At 52.1% G+C, this 19,041-nt stretch overlaps 1 protein-coding gene across 2 annotated transcripts in view; it reads left to right on the forward strand.

Moving 5' to 3' along the window:
- The window catches only part of RYR1 (ryanodine receptor 1), a 108,096-nt gene that overhangs the window by 19,573 nt on the left and 69,482 nt on the right, over positions 1-19,041 (forward strand). For both annotated transcript variants that reach the window (XM_059152534.1, XM_059152535.1), the window contains exons 20-37: positions 442-658; positions 886-990; positions 1,167-1,270; positions 1,668-1,751; positions 2,571-2,878; positions 3,689-3,891; positions 5,290-5,464; positions 5,636-5,844; positions 8,811-9,205; positions 10,162-10,294; positions 11,154-11,314; positions 11,742-11,907; positions 13,577-13,663; positions 13,824-14,050; positions 15,383-15,995; positions 17,772-18,032; positions 18,367-18,567; positions 18,898-19,009. In XM_059152534.1, the coding sequence (XP_059008517.1) occupies positions 442-658; positions 886-990; positions 1,167-1,270; positions 1,668-1,751; positions 2,571-2,878; positions 3,689-3,891; positions 5,290-5,464; positions 5,636-5,844; positions 8,811-9,205; positions 10,162-10,294; positions 11,154-11,314; positions 11,742-11,907; positions 13,577-13,663; positions 13,824-14,050; positions 15,383-15,995; positions 17,772-18,032; positions 18,367-18,567; positions 18,898-19,009 (3,761 nt within the window). The remainder of the gene's footprint in view (positions 1-441; positions 659-885; positions 991-1,166; positions 1,271-1,667; positions 1,752-2,570; positions 2,879-3,688; positions 3,892-5,289; positions 5,465-5,635; positions 5,845-8,810; positions 9,206-10,161; positions 10,295-11,153; positions 11,315-11,741; positions 11,908-13,576; positions 13,664-13,823; positions 14,051-15,382; positions 15,996-17,771; positions 18,033-18,366; positions 18,568-18,897; positions 19,010-19,041) is intronic.

Below are 19,041 nucleotides of genomic sequence, written 5' to 3' on the forward strand. Positions count from 1 at the left end.
TTATTTCAAAGAGCTCTCAGTAACTCCGCCTTTTTCTGATGATCCCAAGCTCTGTGAAGGGCTCTCCAGTGGTGATTATGGTTATCTCACTATTACATCAGATATTTCCAAATGACATTCTTGGTCTCCAAAAAAACTCCCAATATCCCCAAATACTTTGTTGAGCCAAGGTCTCTTCAGTGGACCTTCCCATGACTCTGCATTAACTCCCCAATGACCCCACACTTTCCTTTTTTGATTCTCGAATGATTGCCATTGACGTCAGATATTCTCTTTGACATTATACTTTCTTTTTTGACTCTAAATGACCTCCATGACTCTATGACTGCCCACTGATCTTTCCCGGAACTTACCATTGATCCCAGGATTGCTGCCTTACCCCCACTGAGCACAGATTCTCCCTGTAATCTGCCCCGCCAGTGACCCCTCTCTCCCTCTCAGGGTGCGGTTTCTCCTTGGTGGCCGCCATGGCGAATTCAAGTTCCTCCCTCCACCTGGCTATGCCCCATGCCACGAGGCTGTGCTCCCTCGAGAGCGACTTCATCTGGAGCCCATCAAGGAGTATCGACGGGAGGGGCCTCGGGGGCCCCACTTGGTGGGCCCCAGCCGCTGCCTCTCACACACTGACTTTGTGCCCTGCCCCGTGGACACTGTCCAGGTACTTCCTTCCCTGCAAGGGTTTCCTTAATTCTGTGATTCTAAGACCTTACTCAGCTGGGTGTCAACCCTGGGGTCAGGGTCCGGTGATGAGGAGCAGGCTTATAACAGCAGGAAAGTTCTTGGGACTGTCCAGGGCTCGCTTGTACATGTTCTTGGGAAGAAGGGTCATGGTGCAGGCTGGAAGGAACACAGGGACCTCCCAAACATTCCCTACCTTTCCCCCAGATTGTCCTGCCTCCCCATCTGGAGCGTATTCGGGAGAAGCTGGCGGAGAACATCCATGAACTCTGGGCGCTAACTCGCATTGAGCAGGGCTGGACCTACGGCCTGGTGAGGGGCGGCCTGCTGCCTGAGGGTGTTGGGCTGCATTTGCTGCTGGGGGAATGAGCTGGGGGGGAAGGGACTCTTGGGTTTCCTGTGGCAGGGCTGGAGGTCAGGGGTCAAAGGCTGGGTGTGCTGTGGGGAGGGAAGGAGACCCCAAGGAGTTGACATTGGGGTTTCTTCAGGTTCGGGATGACAATAAGAGGCTGCACCCGTGTCTTGTGGACTTCCACAGCCTTCCAGAGCCCGAGAGGAATTACAACCTGCAGATGTCTGGGGAGACGCTCAAGTGAGGAGGGTACTGGGGAGCAGGCGCCTGGGCCTGACTACTGGGGAGGAAGAAGGCAAGGAGAGACGGGGATTGTGAGGCAGAGACTGACGGAGGGCAAGAAAGTGACAGAGGCATAAAGAGAGCAGAGCAGTAAGAGAAAGAGAGAGACAGAATCAGGGAAAGAAGTAGACAGGAAAAGATGGACATAGTCGAAGAGACAGAGACAAGGAAGCAGGGAGAGACAGGAGTCAGAGAGACAGAGACTGAGACAGAGAAATGGGGACAGACACCCAGGAAGCCAGAGCAAGAGATATAGAGGGCTGGCGGGGGCCAGGGGAGGAGGGGAGCCGGGCCCAGGGAGCAGAGGCCAGGGGCCAGGAGGTTGTGTGGGGTGACCCTGTCTCCCGTGCCACAGGACTCTACTGGCGCTGGGCTGCCATGTGGGCATGGCAGATGAGAAGGCGGAGGACAACCTGAAGAAGACCAAACTCCCCAAGACGTGAGTGTGATGGCTCGGGTCCCATCTGGGGGGTAGCGTGGGAGGCTGTGGATGACGTGGTGAGGGCGGGGTGGTTGAGGGGGTCTTGTAGGGAGGCCGAGGTCAGAGACAAAGGGGTCATAGGTTAGGGTGAAGGTCATGGGACCAGGAGTCCAGGGTCAGGGCTGCGGAGTCAGTGGTGAGTGGCCTGGGGAGGTATCAGGATCACAGAGGTGAGAGTTCCAGAGGGAGAGTGGGTGTGAGTCAGGACCCAAGGTCAGGGTCTGCCATGGCATCAGGGAAGATGAGGAAACAGTGGTAATATCTCCAAGACAGAGGTGGGGGGAGTCGATGGAAAGAGGTGAGAAGTTGTTGGGAGTCCCAAGTAAGGGACCCTAAAATTGTAGGTTAGAGATCACAGCTCCTGGGGGTAGAGGCCAGGGTTCAGAGGTCAAGGACTCCAAAGCCAGGAATCTGAAGCGATAGGGTTCAAGGTCAGAGGTAAGAAACCTCAGAGTTAGAGGTGAGAGGAGGCCAGAGTTCTAGGGTTGAGGATCAGGTTCCCCAAATCACAACGCAGGAGTCAGAGAGGCGAGAGATCAGTGAAGCGAAAGCCCTTGCCAGTCACAGGATCCTGCGTTAAGAGACCAAGTATCTCAGAGCTCATTTGGGGGGGCTGTGGAACCCCGATGTCAGACATCGAGCGCTAGGCGTCCCCAGACTCAGAACTCAGGATCACAGTAGCCTGGGAGCGAGGATCAGAAGTCAGGGACTCCGTGGTGCAGAGCCCAGAGGTGGGGCTGAGGGGTCTGCTCTCACCGAGCTCTGCCGCACACACAGGTACATGATGAGCAATGGGTACAAGCCGGCGCCCCTAGACCTGAGCCACGTGCGGCTGACACCGGCACAGATGACGCTGGTGGACCGGCTGGCAGAGAATGGGCACAACGTATGGGCACGGGACCGCGTAGCCCAGGGCTGGAGCTACAGTGCGGTGCAGGACATCCCAGCACGCCGCAACCCTCGCCTTGTGCCCTACCGCCTGCTGGATGAGGCCACCAAACGCAGCAACCGGGACAGCCTCTGCCAGGCCGTGCGCACGCTGCTGGGCTATGGCTACAACATCGAGCCGCCTGACCAGGAGCCCAGTGAGTGCCGACCTCCGGGCCCCTGACGCTAACTCCTACCCTGATGTGGGCCTGGCCAGCTGGCCCCGGACTTCTGACCCTACTCAGCCCCTGAATGGGCTGCATCTACAACACCGAGCCTTCTCCCCCCGCGACCCTGACCCTTACTCTGACCCCAGCCCTGAACTCAATCTTGACCACTGACCTTGGTTATATGCGAGCCTTGCCAGGTCAGGAGCCCAATGAGCACCGGCCCGGACCCCGGACTCCAGTCCTGGACCCCCAGCTATGGCATCTAACCCCCTGAACTCTGGACTGTGGCTACACTGTGGAGCCACCCAACCAAGAACTCAGAATGTCTAACCGCACCCCCTAACCTGACCCCTGACCTATCACAGACTTCCAATCCCAGCTGCCATCGGCCACCCTAGCTGTGGTCCCCAGTCTTCAGTTTCTCTACCCCGGTCCCAACCCCAATTTCTATCCTCTCCCTGAGCCTGCTCTCAACCCTGGAATCTAAGCATCGACCCTTCTCTTGACCCTTAACCCTAAACCATGACGGTGACTGACCCGACTTTCTGTCCCGTAAGCATCTCTTCTCTGAGGGTTCTCACTGCTAATGAGATGGGGGGGGGGTCTCACTTAGGAGGCCCTAACCACCTCTTTGCCTAGTCTGAGAGTCCCCAGGTCTTCTCCTGTAACTCCAAGGAATTATCCTCTTCTCCCAGTCCTGCAAGGCCCTTGACTTCTCTGGTATCTCCCACCAACCTCTCAAGTATCTTGGGATCCACTCCCCACACAGCCCCTGACTCTGCCTGGCCCCACTTGTAGGTCAGGTGGAGAGCCAGTCTCGCTGGGACCGGGTGCGTATCTTCCGGGCAGAGAAATCCTATACGGTGCAGAGTGGACGCTGGTACTTTGAGTTTGAAGCGGTCACCACGGGTGAGATGCGAGTGGGCTGGGCGAGGCCTGACCTGCGGCCTGACGTGGAGCTGGGAGCTGATGAGCTGGCCTATGTCTTCAACGGGCACCGCGTGGGTACCTCCCTGGGCTCCATTCTGCCAGGCCCTGTGGTCCCTCCCATAGCTCATACATCCAGTTCTGCTTCTGTGTGTGCCCCACTGTCCACTCGTCCCGGCATCTGCCCTACTGCTCATTCATCCGTTTGTCTGTCCATCCATCCATCTGTCCATCCATCCCACCCTCCCTGTCCTTACATGTATCTTTTTTTAAAACAAAGATTTATTTTGTTAGTTATTTGAGAGAAAGAGAGAAAGAGAGAGCGCGCATGAGCAAGGGGAAGGGCAGAGGGAGACGCAGAGCAAAAGCAAACTCCCTGCTAAGTGGGGAACCCGACGTGGGGCTCGATCCCGCAACCCTGAGATCATGACCTGAGCTGAAGGCAGAGGCTTAACTGACTGAGCCACCCAGGTGTCCTTGTTTATGTAAATACCTGTCCATCATCCGTCCCTCTATCCAGCCATCCTTCTGTTCACCCTTTCCTCTCCCCATAAATTCAACTATCCATCCACCTACTCAGCCGTCCAGAAAATCACTTGACCGTCTACATTTCCATCTGTTTATTCATTCACTTGTTAGTTCCGCCATTCACTTATTCAATTCGTGATTCTGTTTATTTATCGAATTCTTTAATGCATGAATCCATCAATTCATCCATCCACCCACCCACTCGTCTGTCTGTCCATACTTCCTTTCTTCCCTGTATCAACCCACATAGCCTCAACTTCTATTCCGTGCTTCCCTCCAGCCATACTCCCTGCTTCCTGTTCACCCATCCCCTTATCCATTGATCTAGTCTGGGGGGCATATGGGTCTATATGGGTCTGTAGAGGGGACACTGGCAGCCTCATTTTTCCTCTCCATCCATCTCACTTGCTGCCGCCCCAACATCCCACTGCCACTCCGGTGGTCTACACAATCCCAGCCCCAGCCCCAGGTACGGAAGCAGTAGAGAGCTCAGGCGGAGGAGATAGGATACAGAGATCAGTGGGAAGGGAAAGCATGAAAGCCTGTGCCTTATATTCCAAGGATCATGGATACAAATGTGGGATATGGGGCGCCTGGGTGGCTCAGTGGATTAAGCCGCTGCCTTCGGTTCAGGTCATGATCTCAGGGTCCTGGGATCGAGTCCCGCATCGGGCTCTCTGCTCAGCAGGGGGCCTGCTTCCCTTCCCCTCTCTCTGCCTGCCTCTCTGCCTACTTGTGATCTCTCTCTGTCAAATAAATAAATAAAATCTTAAAAAAAAATGTGGGATATGACGGGGGCCTGTGGGGGTGACTCCTCTTCTGTCCCCCATGCCCTGGACCTGATGCCTTGCATATGTATCTTTACACGTGTCTCCTTGCCTCTGTGTGTGTCCATTTCTCTGCGTGTCTCTCCCACGTCGAATCTTCCCCTCGCCTCTTCACAGGGCCAGCGATGGCACCTGGGCAGTGAACCATTTGGGCGCCCATGGCAGCCAGGTGATGTCGTGGGCTGCATGATCGACCTCACAGAGAACACCATTATCTTCACCCTCAATGGTGAGGTCCTCATGTCCGATTCAGGCTCTGAGACGGCCTTCCGGGAAATCGAGATTGGAGATGGTGAGGGTGGGCCTCATGGCCCCTTTCTGGTTTTCCTTCCTCTCACCTGACCCTACGCTGCATCCCCAGCCTCCTACTTTTCCATCCCTTCCTTCCACTGGCCCTCCTCCCCTCCTGCCCCTGCCCTGCCCACCTTGTCCTGATCGCTGCCCCTCCGTCCCCTCCCACCAGGCTTCCTGCCTGTCTGCAGCTTGGGACCTGGCCAGGTGGGTCACCTGAACCTGGGCCAGGATGTGAGCTCTCTGCGGTTCTTCGCCATCTGTGGCCTCCAGGAAGGCTTTGAGCCATTCGCCATCAACATGCAGCGCCCAGTCACCACCTGGTTCAGCAAAAGCCTCCCCCAATTTGAGGCCGTGCCCCTCGAGCACCCCCACTATGAGGTGAGGATGGACCCCACTCAGTACCCTCTGATCTGCCTCCGAACCTCATTCTTCCTGCAGTTCTCTTCTCCAAGTTTCTCCTTTCCTCCCGTGTTACCCCACAAGCCGTGTAGAAGGACAGTGGGTTCCCAGGGCTGCCTTGTGGGGTATAACTTCAGCAAACCACAACCTGTCTGACCTCCAGGTGCCTTGCCTAGTAAGTGGGGGGAAGGGGAAAAAAAGGAGCTGGGTTGAATGACTCCGATGGAAATGTCCAGTCCTTATAACTATCTCCAGTCCTTATAACTATAGTTGTAACTATAATTATCTTTAAGCAAGGCTTAAAGAAATATAAATCTCTCTACATTTTGGCACCATCCTTCCTAATTGCTATCTGTGTATACATTTTGGGGGGGTTATTTGTTTTTACCAGCTTTTCATTATTCTGAGTACCCTAGTTTTTAGGCTCTAGTGTCTTTTATCAATTAAACTCGGCATCAAACTCGAACCATATAAAGCTCACGTAGACCAAAGTGACAGTCCTTTTCTCTATCTGGGAGGGACCTGAATCCCACATGGCTGAGCTTCAGTGGGTAGTTCAGAATCAGGCACACCTGGGTTGGCTTCTTATTTGCTGTGTGGCCTTGGGTGTGTGACTGTCTTCTCCTGAGCCTGTTTTCCCAACCATGGTATTGTTCAGCTCTCCTCACATAATCCTTCTCCCCCCTTCTACTTGTAAATCATTTGAATAAGTTGGAGACATCATGCCTCTTATTTAAAAAACTTTAATGTAAGCTCTATGCCCAACATGGGGCTCGAACTCATGATTCCGAGTTCAATAATCACATGCTCTACTGACTAAGCCAGCCAGGCGTCCCATCGTGCCTCTTTATCCCTAAATATTTCAATGTGCATTTCTTCAGAACAGGCTAGACTCTGACAGAACTGCAGTTACAAAAATTGGTCATGAAAATCAGGAAATTTAACAATAATACATACTATTCCCTAATTCATAGTCCCTTTTCAGATTTTGTTAATTGTGGTGATAATGTGTCTTTTTATTTTTCTGGTCCAGTATCCAATCCAGGATGAGATGCTGCATTTAGTTGTTATGTCTCTTTATTCTTTTTTTTTTTTTTAAGATTTTATTTATTTGTTTGTTTGCTTATTTATTTATTTGCAGGGGGCATGAACAAGTGGGGACAGGGACAGGAGCCCCACATGGGGCTCGATATCACAACCCTGAGATCATGACCTGAGCAGAAGCCAAGAGTCAGATGCTTAACCGACTAAGCCACCCAGGCGCCCCATGTCTCTCTATTCTTTAACGTCAAACGTTCCTGAGTCTGTCTTGTCTTCCATGCTGCTAACATTTTTGAAGAGTACAGACCAGTCATCTTGCAGATTACCTCTCATTTTGGTTTGTCGAATTTCTCCTCGTGAGTAGGTATAGGTGACCTGTGGTTGGCAGGAATACCAGAACGTTGTGTCCTGCTCGATGCAGCATATCAGGAGGCACATAGTATCATCAGGTCTTACTATGAATTACTTTAATTTTGACTGGTTAAGGTAGAGTCTGCCAGGGGAAGATAAATACTAAGTTTCTTTTTGTCATTAATCAGCAATTTGTGGCATTTTTAAGACTAGGTGAGAATGGACGGGTTTTAAGCAGGGGAATGTCCAGATTAGATCTGAGTTTTGGAAAGGTCCCCACCGACAGTGGATTATAGGGGGTGACAGTGAAGGCAGAAAGACCAGAGGTGCCAGGGGCTAGAGAGGCTGAAGGAGCAGACGTTGATCCTTCTAATTCCTGCTACTGCCAGATGTGTTCTCTACCCAGAGAACAGCAGGCTAGACAGCTGTGAGAACGAACAGACTAACCTACACACAACCACGTAATGAGTCGCACAGACACAGTGCCGGGGGAAAGCAGCCAGACACAAAATGACACATCCCGTGGGTTCCCGTTCATAGGCAGTTTGAGAATAGGCAGAGCTGATCTGTTGTGTGTGAAATCAGGAGGGTGTTACTGACAAAGACTATCTCAGATCCCAGGAGGGAGATGGTCAGTACACTATCGCCATGGAGCAGAGGGAAACCGGGTTTATGAGAGACGGAGGAGAGCGGAGAAGAAGACCCCGCAGACAGTCTGGGAACAGCAAATCTTGGCCACAGTTTTGGGGTCCATTCTTTGGCTGGCAGGGAGCACAGAGGTCTTGGCATTTGGTCTTTGAAGATGGGACAGGAAAGAAAGGGAGCTATTCCATCTGTTCATGGAGTCTCCAAAAAGTCTCTGAGAGTCCTCAGAGCACCCAGTCCTGGCCCCTGTCCTCTGTCCCCTCCTGCCTCTTGTTTAGGCCAGGTGGGGACATTTCCCTCCTCAGAATCGCTGCCTTGGCGAGGGTGGTGACTAAATGGGCACCAGGGTGGGGGGTGGTCCTGGGTGGATGGTAGAGCTGGGTCAAGTTCTGTTTCTCCGTCTGGGAGCTGGGCACGCATGTGTAGTGGGATTTCTCTAAAACCTCATTGCGTTGTGCATTATGACCTGTGCACTTTTCTGAATGAGTCTCCCCAGAAGACCAGGAGGGCAGGGCCTTTGTTCTGTTCACAGTTGGGTTCCCAGCCCTGGGGAATGGTGTCTGTCACCTAATAGGGTCTCGGGAAGTATTCTTGGAATGGATGGATGGGTGGATGAATTAGTCTGGAGGGAGGCCTGTTCGTAGGTAGGTTTGGAACATTCCCTCAAGCGATTCCAGAGTCTGGCCAGGGCTGCCACTGCACAAGGGGCCCAGCAGAGCTCGGCAGAGGGCTGAGCACACCCTACAGCCAAGCTGTGTGTCCGCCAGGGAGCCCATGTGCTCCGAGGAGTGAGTCTTTGGCTAATTCTCACACAGGTGTGCCAAGGCCTCATGGTCATTCTGTGTGGACTGGGTTTAGGACCAGTGGTCTAGCCTGCCTGCCTGGCTCAGATTCCTGCTCCCCCTTAGGTGGCCCGTGTGGATGGCACCGTGGACACACCGCCCTGCCTGCGCCTGAGCCACCGCACCTGGGGCTCCCAGAACAGTCTGGTGGAGATGCTCTTCCTCCGGCTTAGCCTTCCGGTCCAGTTCCACCAGCACTTCCGGTGCACTGCAGGGGCCACCCCCCTAGCACACCCTGGCCTGCAGCCCCCCGCTGAGGATGAAGCCCGGGCGGCGGAACCTGACCCCGACTATGAAAACCTGCGGCGCTCAGCAGGGCGCTGGGGCGAGGCTGAGGGGGGCAAAGAAGGAAATGCCAAGGAGGGGGCGCCCGGGGGCAATGCCCAGGCTGGGTTGGAGGCCCAGCCCGTCAGGGTGGAGAATGAGAAGGATGCTACCACAGAGAAGAACAAAAAGAGAGGGTGAGTTGAGAGTGGGGCTGGGATGGGGCTCAGGAACCCCAATTAGGCACCCCACTTCAATAATGTAAGAAACCCCATTATGTCCCTCAGTGGCCCATATATGTTAAGTGGAATCAGAATACTGAGGGGCCTGTCATGTCTCAAATGACAGGGATTATCTCATGGGATGTGCTCATCTCCCAGAGAATATAAAATTGGGGTACCCCACTACATCTATGGAGAACTTCACTATCCTTGGGGTACCTGGTAGGTCCCAAAGTGTTCCACCCAATGGACTTTATTATCCATGGGCTCTAAAGTGGACAGACAGACACTGAAGTGTCTTGGGAGAGTTGACTGTACCCCAAGGTATCCCAGTGAACACCAGTGGTCTTCTAAAGTGGGGTCATTTCTGTGTCTCAAATGTACCCCCCCCAAGAACTAGCTTCAATGGAGACCCTCAAAAGGCATTAAACCCAACTTGAAACTAAGTCTGCTTTCCTCTACTATCACAGTGGTTTTCAATGCGATGTAGGTCTGTTTCTCTTGGTGGATGTGTGGAAATGGTGGCCGATTTTGGTTATCACAGTGTTGGGACAGTGGTGATGCTACTGGGGGACTCCAGGCATTCTACAGGCTTTTGGTGATGTACAAGACAGTGCCACACAATGAAGGACTGTCCTTTCCCAAGTGCCTTTAGCATCCATATGAGAAATGCTGACTTAGGGGGAACACTATATGCCCCAAAGAGAACCTCCCTGTCCCCAGAGGCACCTTTAAATTTGGGCATCTGCAAGCACAGAGCACAGTGTCTCCAGAACAGATTATGCTGACTTGGTTGGCAAGTTTATCCCTCTAGAGGTGGGGACTTGGGTGTTAGAAATGGGATGTGGAGGTCATGAATGTTGTGGTGGAGAGGGTTGGGGGGCTGGGCTTGAGAGCTGGTTTTCACAGTAGCCTTTCCTCCCCATCACCAGGTTCTTATTCAAGGCCAAGAAGGTCGCCATGATGACCCAGCCACCAGCCACTCCCACTCTGCCCCGACTCCCTCGAGAGGTCGTGCCAGCTGACAACCGTGATGACCCTGAGATCATCCTCAATACCACCACGGTGGGAACCTGGGGCCCTCAGCTTTCCCTCAGAGACCCCTCAGATTTCCAAATTTCATGCTGCAATCCCTAGTGATTGCCATTACCTGGGGACACCCAATACACACTGAAGACCACAAAATAGAGTACGCACTAATCTAGTCCTTTGAACCCCTAAATCCATATAGCTGGGGGCCTAAAAATTACAAGAACACAATGAAGCTATAAGGCACACTTATAAAACTCCCAGGGATCCCAGAATCCAGAGGAAATACCAGTATAGGCTTGGGACCTCAATATTTGGGTTCACCCATATGAACTTGATACCGCCAAATTTAATAGCTATTCTGGCATATTCTTGGGAACCAACATTCACAGCTACCCCAGTAGAGTTTGGGGATTTCCCAAATCTGGAATGTTTTCTGAGACAGATAGCCTTGTGGTTAGGATTATGGGCTACCTGGGTGCCAAGTGGGTAGGTCACTTCATTGCTCTATGCCTTCTCCTTTATAGAAGCTTTATGGTTTTCCCATCAGTAAAATGGGGATACAAATGGTGCCCATTTGATGGGGATTATATTAAGTAAATTTACTAACTGTTTGTTAACTATTATTTATTGATAACTTTGTAATTTGGAGAGGGACCCAAATTCGGAATTATTGCAAATAGTCCCAGAGGATTCTCGAATCTAAAAACGTATCAGTAGATACAGAAATAGAGGGACATAGACCTGTGTGTGTGTGTGTGTGTGTGTGTGTGTGTTTCAAATCCAGTAATTTCTTGCTGAGCTCTCAGGGGACACTATGAATCTAGAGAGACGCAGGGAAGCCCTATGTCACCAACCTTTTGGACTGACCACTGGTTCCCCTTTGCCTCTCCAGTACTATTACTCTGTGAGGGTCTTCGCTGGCCAGGAGCCCAGCTGCGTGTGGGTAGGCTGGGTCACCCCTGACTACCATCAGCATGACATGAACTTCGAGCTCAGCAAGGTCCGGGCAGTGACAGTGACCATGGGGGACGAACAAGGCAACGTCCACAGCAGGTGCTGGGGAGAGGTGGGGACTGTGGGAGGTGACCTGGATCTCCCCAGGCTAGCCCCAGCAGCTTCCATCCCCTTCTTCTCCTCTTCTCTACCTGTTTACTTTCCTCCTCTGGGTTTTCCTCTTCATTTTCTATTTGGCCTTTTCCATTTTCTCTTCCTTCATCTCATGCTCCCCTTTCTACATTACCTCCTGTCTGTGTTCTGTCTTCCCGTTCCCCTTCCCTCTCTGCCTCCCAGAACCCCCAGCCAGCTTCTAAGAACTCTCGCTCTGAGGGGCCTGGGGTTTTGGCACTCAGGTCTGCAGGTGGTGGGGGTCTGGGGGTGGAGCTCTGAGGTCATGGTATTCTGGGAGTTTGGGGAAGAAAGTGTCCAGGGTCCAGAGCACCTTGGCTGAGGAGCCATGCAGTGACCACTGCTTTTCCTTCAGCCTCAAGTGCAGCAACTGCTACATGGTGTGGGGCGGGGACTTCGTGAGCTCCGGGCAGCAGGGCCGGATCAGCCACACAGACCTTGTCATTGGCTGCCTGGTGGACTTGGCCACTGGTCTGATGACCTTTACTGCCAATGGCAAAGAGAGCAACACCTTTTTCCAGGTGAGCCCAACCCTTAGCAACGTATCAATAGTGTCCTCATGTCCCAGTATGCTGGGAAGACCCTTCCAGACCCCTCTGAGGACAGACTCCATAGAAGGCCAGGTCTGGGAAGTCCCTGGGAGATCACCTGGCTAACTGTCCACTGAACTGACTCCCTGAAAGGGGGACACAAAGCACTGCCTTGACCCTGGAGAGGGGCCCATAGTCCCTCTTGGGCCCACTGACACCAGTCGCCAACTTTTCACCCATCAGGGAACACCTTAAGATGAATCCTCAGGTGGGCTTTTCCTTCTCAACATTTTATTATGAAAGCTTGCAGATATACAACAAAATTAAAGGAATCATACAGTGAACACCATATACCCACTAGCAAGAACCTCCCACCCACACTGGCTTTACCACGTATTTATCCACTTATCTATCCATTAATCCATCCTACTTGGATTTTATTTAAAAATTTATCTTAAATGGAGAATTTCAAAAATATGCAAAACTAAGATAGTGTACTAGTCCTCCATGTCCCCACTGCCCAGCTCTAACTGTTCCCCACTCGTAGCTGATCTTGTGTCATCTTTACCCTTCACACCCACCTTCATGTCCACACCGGATGATTGTGAAGGAGACCCTGGATATCATATGGTTTCATCTCTTTTCAGTATATATCTCTGCAAAAGTAAGGATTCTTTTAAAAAGCATAACCACTATACCACCTGTATCTAAAAAACCCCACAAACCCTAGTAATTCCTAACTAATCCAATCCCTGTTCATGTTTCTCTGGTTGTCTCAAAAGTGTCTTTTTTCATTTGTTCATTTGAATTGGAATCCAAATAAAGTCATATATTTTAGTTGGTTGCTATGCCCCTCGAGTCTCTCATATGTAGATTTCCCTTCCATATCTCTCTTCTTCTCTGAAATGTGTTTGTTAAAGAAACCAGGCTGTCTGTCCTGGAAAGCTTTGCTTCCCAAAGTGTAGTCCCCGGATCAGCAGGATCTGCATTGCCTGGGAGCTTGTTAGAGATGAGGACTCTCAGGCTTCCCCCTAGACCTGCCCAATAAGAATCCAAAATTTAATCCTGGGGATTCATGTGTCTACCACCATCTGAAGAGTGCTGGCCTGGCTTCTCAGTCTGCATCTGGCTGATGCATCCCCATGGTGTTGTTTGATCATTTTCCTCTGTCCCCTGTATTTCCTGTCAACTGGCAGATGGGTCCGCGGGTGTGGTTAGATTCAGGTTTGGCAAGGCTTCTTCACAGAGGATGGTGTTTGTGGTGATGGAGGCTGAGGTGATGGAACTCATAAGTGGGTTCCACTGTGGATATCAGAAGGGCTGGAGGGAAAGTGCCATCAGAAGACCTTCCTGGGTTTTGACGAATGAGTCTTGGGAGAGAAACAGAAATGGTATTCCAGGTGGAGTGCATGAAAGGCACAATGATCCGGGAGATAACGTTGCCCCTGGGAGAGCAGGAGGAGGCTGGCCCCATCTAGATCAGAGGTGGTGTAGCCCATGAGCAACCTTGGGGACCCTGGGGCACTTTCAGTGCCTGAGTTTGGATCTGTAGACTCCAGCAGTGTCAGGCTGGGGTAATCAATCCCAGAGTTCAGGATCCAGAGTCAACATCACCTCCAGTTCACCCTCTTCCTCACCCTGGCCTCTTCTTCCTTGCCAGGTGGAGCCCAACACGAAGCTGTTTCCTGCCGTCTTTGTCCTGCCCACTCACCAGAACGTAATCCAGTTTGAGTTGGGGAAGCAGAAGGTAAGAGTGCAGTGATGGGGCAGGCTGAGGCAGTAGGTACAGGAGTTCAGGCTGGTGGAGTGGCTGAAAATTGGGACAGTGTGGGAGGTCTCCCTGGAAGCAGAGTGGCAGGACAGAGAGGGCTGAGAATCCTGACCTGTGCATACCTCTGTGCCCCTAGAACATCATGCCGCTGTCGGCTGCCATGTTTCTGAGTGAGCGCAAGAACCCGGCCCCGCAGTGCCCGCCTCGGCTAGAGGTGCAGATGCTGATGCCCGTCTCGTGGAGCCGTATGCCCAATCACTTCCTGCAGGTGGAGACACGACGTGCGGGCGAGCGGCTGGGCTGGGCCTTGCAGTGCCAGGAGCCGCTGATCATGATGGCTTTGCACATCCCTGAGGAGAACCGGTCAGGGCCAGCCCAGGCTCATGGGGGTGGGATGGAAATTGCAAGTCCTCTGGGTTCTGGAACCCTCTCAGTGTCCCCTTCCACCAGTACCCCAGGACTCCAGCCAACACCCCAAAAGGCCCCAAGCCTACATTAGGGAACCCTGACTTAGGGTTATCCCTTATCCCCAGATAAGACTCCAGGGGACACCAGATCCACCTCAGAGGGCTTTAGGCCCATCTTAGCAGACTTCAGACTCACCTCCAGGGAAACCAGACCTACCCCACAGGGTTCCAAGGCTGTCTCAAGGAGCCCAGATCCACACCGAGGAGCCACACAAGCTCCAGAAGCCTCAAGTGCACCTCAGAAGGACATGGACAGGACTCAGAGAGGCCCGAATGCATGCCAGGTGTCTTGGGCACACGGAGAGAGGCTCTGGATGTATCCCAGGGAGATCTCAAAGCCAGTCCTGGGGACCCAGACACACCCAGAGTAGAGATGTGGTCACATGTATGGCAGGAATGTTCTTAGGTACCCTGAACAGACTCCCACCCCAGACACCCCAGTAAGCTCTGATGTGCTTCATCTTTCCTTTATTTATTCATTTATGCACTGAGCAGATGGCTCTGAGCTCTTCCTGTGTGACCAACAGCACTCTAGGCTGGAAACACCAAACCTGTGTGAATGGACATTCTAGCAATACTCATGGATAACTCCGGGGGCTCAGACTTGCCCAAGGGGACTCAGACCCATCCCCGGGATTCCCAGATATGCTCACTCACATACTTTATCAATCTATCTATCCATCTGCCTATCATCTATCCAACAAGTATTGATTAAGCGCTTACTATGTGCCAAGTCCTGTTTAGGTGCTGGGAATATAGCAAAACAAAGCAAACCAAACAAACAAAAAACTCACAACCAACCCAAAAGGCAGAAATGTCCTGCCCTGGTTTACATTCTAGTCGTATTCAAACATAGCCAGGTTACTCAGGCCTGCCAGAGGCAGGTTCAGTCCCAATTTGGGGATCCCAGATGTATCTCTGGTCACCAGATCCCCTCCATGGAGTCTCAGACACCCCCCGAGTACCAGACCATGCCAGGGATCCCAGATATGGCCCAACGAGTCCGCAGACCACTAGGGGCGTCCAGACTATTACAAGACTCCTAGACCCAGCTCCGCAGACTTCACAGAACCCTGACCCAGCAGGACACTGGGATTCCCTCCTGGGATGGCCGACACTCACCTTAAGCATTTTTTTTTTTTTTTTTTTTTTGCCTCCCTGTGGTCTGTGCCTGTCTTTCACCTCCTCCGCTGGCTCTGTCCCCGGCTATGGCCCTTCGCCGCCGCAGATCCATGGACATCCTGGAGCTGTCGGAGCGCCTGGACCTGCAGCGGTTCCACTCCCACACCCTCCGCCTCTACCGTGCCGTGTGCGCGCTGGGCAACAACCGCGTGGCGCATGCTTTGTGCAGCCACGTGGACCAGGCGCAGCTGCTGCACGCGCTGGAGGATGCCCACCTGCCGGGGCCGCTGCGGGCTGGTTACTACGACCTCCTCATCAGCATCCACCTGGAAAGCGCCTGCCGCAGCCGCCGCTCCATGCTCTCTGAGTACATCGTGCCCCTCACGGAGGAGACCCGTGCCATCACTCTCTTCCCACCCGGAAGAAGCGCAGAAGACGGTCCCCGCCGCCACGGGCTGCCTGGGGTTGGCGTCACCACCTCGCTGCGGCCTCCACACCATTTCTCACCCCCCTGTTTCGTGGCCGCCCTGCCGGCTGCCGGGGTGGCGGAAGCTCCGGCCCGCCTCAGCCCCAGCATCCCTCTGGAGGCCCTGCGGGATAAAGCACTGAGAATGCTGGGGGAGGCCGTGCGAGATGGTGGGCAGCACGCACGTGACCCTGTCGGGGGCTCTGTGGAGTTCCAGTTCGTACCCGTGCTCAAGCTCGTGTCCACCCTGCTGGTAATGGCTTCCTCCTGCTTCCCTCTGTCCTGTTCTTCCACATTCCAAATCCTCTGCCAATCCCCCTCTCATCTGTGCATCCAACCACCCATTCACCTCTCCATCCTCCACCTTTCAACTTCTTCTCCTGTCATCTACTCATCTCTCGTTCACTTTTCTTCCCATCCATTCATCTATTAATCAGTTTTTTAATCTTTTCTCCCTTCTTTCCATTCATCCACCCAAACAACCATCATTCATCCATCTGTCCATCCGTCCTCCACCCTTCTATTCATTCAGATATACCCCCACCTTCCCATCCACGGGTGCATCCATTTAATGGCCTTTATTGATCATTTATTGATTATTGAAAAATCAGTAATGCCATCCATCCAGCTATCCATCCATCCATCCACCCACCCATCCATCCATCCATCCATCCATCCATGTATCCATCTATCCAACTTCCAATCTAGTTGTCCATTCATCCTTCCACTTACTCATCTGTCAGTATATCTACCATTCCATCTATTCATTTACCCACCTAGCCATTTATTTATGAATCTATCTTAACTTTCATACATCCAATTATCATCCTTCTTCCACCTGTGCATACATTCATCCACATATCCATCCACCCACCCATCTACAGATTCATCTGTTCATTTTCCACCTACCTGTATGTCCAGCACTGCATCTCTCAATCCGTATGTGTATACATCCATCCACCTAACCACAAATCCATCCAGTTACACCCATTCATCTACCCACCGTCCACCCATTTTTCATCCTTTATTGCATGTATCTTTTTTTAAAGATTTTATTTGTTTATTTGACAGAAAGAGAGATCACAAGTAGGCAGAGAAGCAGGTAGAGAGAGAGAGAGAGGGAAGCAGGCTCCCCGCTGAGCAGAGAGCTCCATGCGGGACTCGATCCCAGGACCCTGAGATCATGACCTGAGTCGAAGGCAGAGGCTTAACCCACTGAGCCACCCAGACACCCTGCATGTATCTTTTCATTCACATACCCATCTAATGTCTCATCCATATATCCATCCATCCAAATTTTCAAGCGCACACCTATCCACCTGCCCATCATCCAACCATCCCACCCTACCCCCTGGCTATTTACCCATTTATCTGTTTTCCCATCCACTCATTAACATACTCATGCACTTATCGAATCATCCATCCACCTACCCACCTACCCAGAGATTATATATCCTGTTGTTCGTCCATCCGTCCACCCGTCTCTTCCTCTACCTTTTCTCTCCATCCTTTATCTGCCCACAAATTTCTCTCCCTTTCAAACCTCTACTCAGCTGTTAATTCAGCCACACAGCCCTCCCTCCACATCTCCATCTCTTTTCCCCCACTGTTTTTCTGTTTCTTTTACCCACTTCCCCTCCATCTGTTAGCATCTTCATTATGTTCACTGAGTTCTAGCATATAGTGGGAGCTATGAGGGCATCCCATCAGGGCAGGGTGTGTCCTGTTCCAGAGTCACATATGCTCAAGCTTAGGAGAAAGGGCATTTACTAGTGAAGGGAGAGGTGCTCATGTTTAGCTATGTGGTCTGGGCCAGGTAAGGCAGTACACAGGCTGTGGATCTGGGAGGATCTTAAGGAGGATGAATAGTAGGGCAGGGGGATGCCATTTCTTTGTGTAGGAAGAATCATATCTAGCCCATGCAGAAATGAATCTGACATATGCAGGAGAAGCAGGTTGGAGGGCTGAGGTTGGGACTCGATTTGCAGGTCTTGTGGGCACAGGGAAGGACCCAGACTTTGTCCTGTAGGTGATGGGCATCTTTGCCGATGAGGATGTGAAACAGATCTTGAAGATGATTGAACCTGAAGTATTCACTGAGGAAGAAGAGGAAGAGGAAGAGGAGGAAGAAGAAGAAGATGAAGAGGAGAAGGAGGAGGATGAAGAGGAAGAGGCACAGGAGAAAGAAGATGAGGAAAAAGAGGAAGAGGAGACAGCAGAAGGGGAGAAAGAAGAAGGCTTGGAGGAAGGGCTGCTCCAGATGAAGTTGCCAGAATCTGTGAAGTTACAGGTGGGCTGGTTCTTCCTCTTCTCCAGCCTCCCCCTACCTGGGCTGGGAAACAGAGGATCTGATGGGGCATGAGTCTGGACTTTGTCCCCAGGAAGTGGGGAGCTATGGATGTGCCACAGGTGATTGGAGTGCTGCTGATCTCAAATGATCTCTCTGGTTGCCATGTGGCAGGTGGATTGGAGAGATAAGACCATGGAGAAGTCTGGCTTAAAGGTCCAGGCAGGAAATGATTGTGGCAGATAGGGCAGGGCCATGGAGAAGGGAGAGGAAGCAAGAAGAGTTTCAAGGATGATCTCATCACCATCGTTTCTACTGCCTGGCTGTCCTCCCATAGATGTGCCACCTGCTGGAGTATTTCTGTGACCAAGAGCTACAGCACCGGGTGGAATCCCTAGCAGCCTTTGCGGAGCGCTATGTGGACAAGCTCCAGGCCAACCAGCGGGACCGCTATGGCCTCCTCATGAAAGCCTTCACCATGTCTGCTGCTGAGACTGCAAGACGTACTCGCGAGTTCCGCTCCCCACCCCAGGAGCAGGTACCCTGACACTTGACCCCAGCTGGAATTACTGTCCAAACCCCAACTTTAACCTCTCCCTGTACTGGTGGCATGACATCTTTAAACTCGTGCCTGGCCTCTGACCTTATTGATATCTTTATCTCTTACTCTTCTATTTCTCTCTGAACCAGTCTGAGCTCTTGGTCACTTCAGACTGACACTGACTCCTTTCAAACCTCTAGTTTCTCAAATAGTCCTCACCAGCTCAGAACCTTAAGTAGGGACTCACAATTCGATCTTTGATCCTTGACCTTGGAGTTCCTGCTCTTGGGCCTCTGACCCTCTTTCTAACTTTTGACCTTCCTCTAGATAAACATGCTGTTGCACTTCAAAGATGGTGGGGATGAGGAAGAGTGTCCTCTCCCTGAAGAAGTCCGACAGGATTTGCTGGAATTTCATCAAGACTTGCTGGCACACTGTGGTAAGAGAGATGAGAGAATCCATCTCCCAGAC

This window comes from Mustela lutreola, chromosome 16 (genome assembly GCF_030435805.1).
Source record: "Mustela lutreola isolate mMusLut2 chromosome 16, mMusLut2.pri, whole genome shotgun sequence".
Lineage (NCBI taxonomy): Eukaryota > Metazoa > Chordata > Mammalia > Carnivora > Mustelidae > Mustela > Mustela lutreola.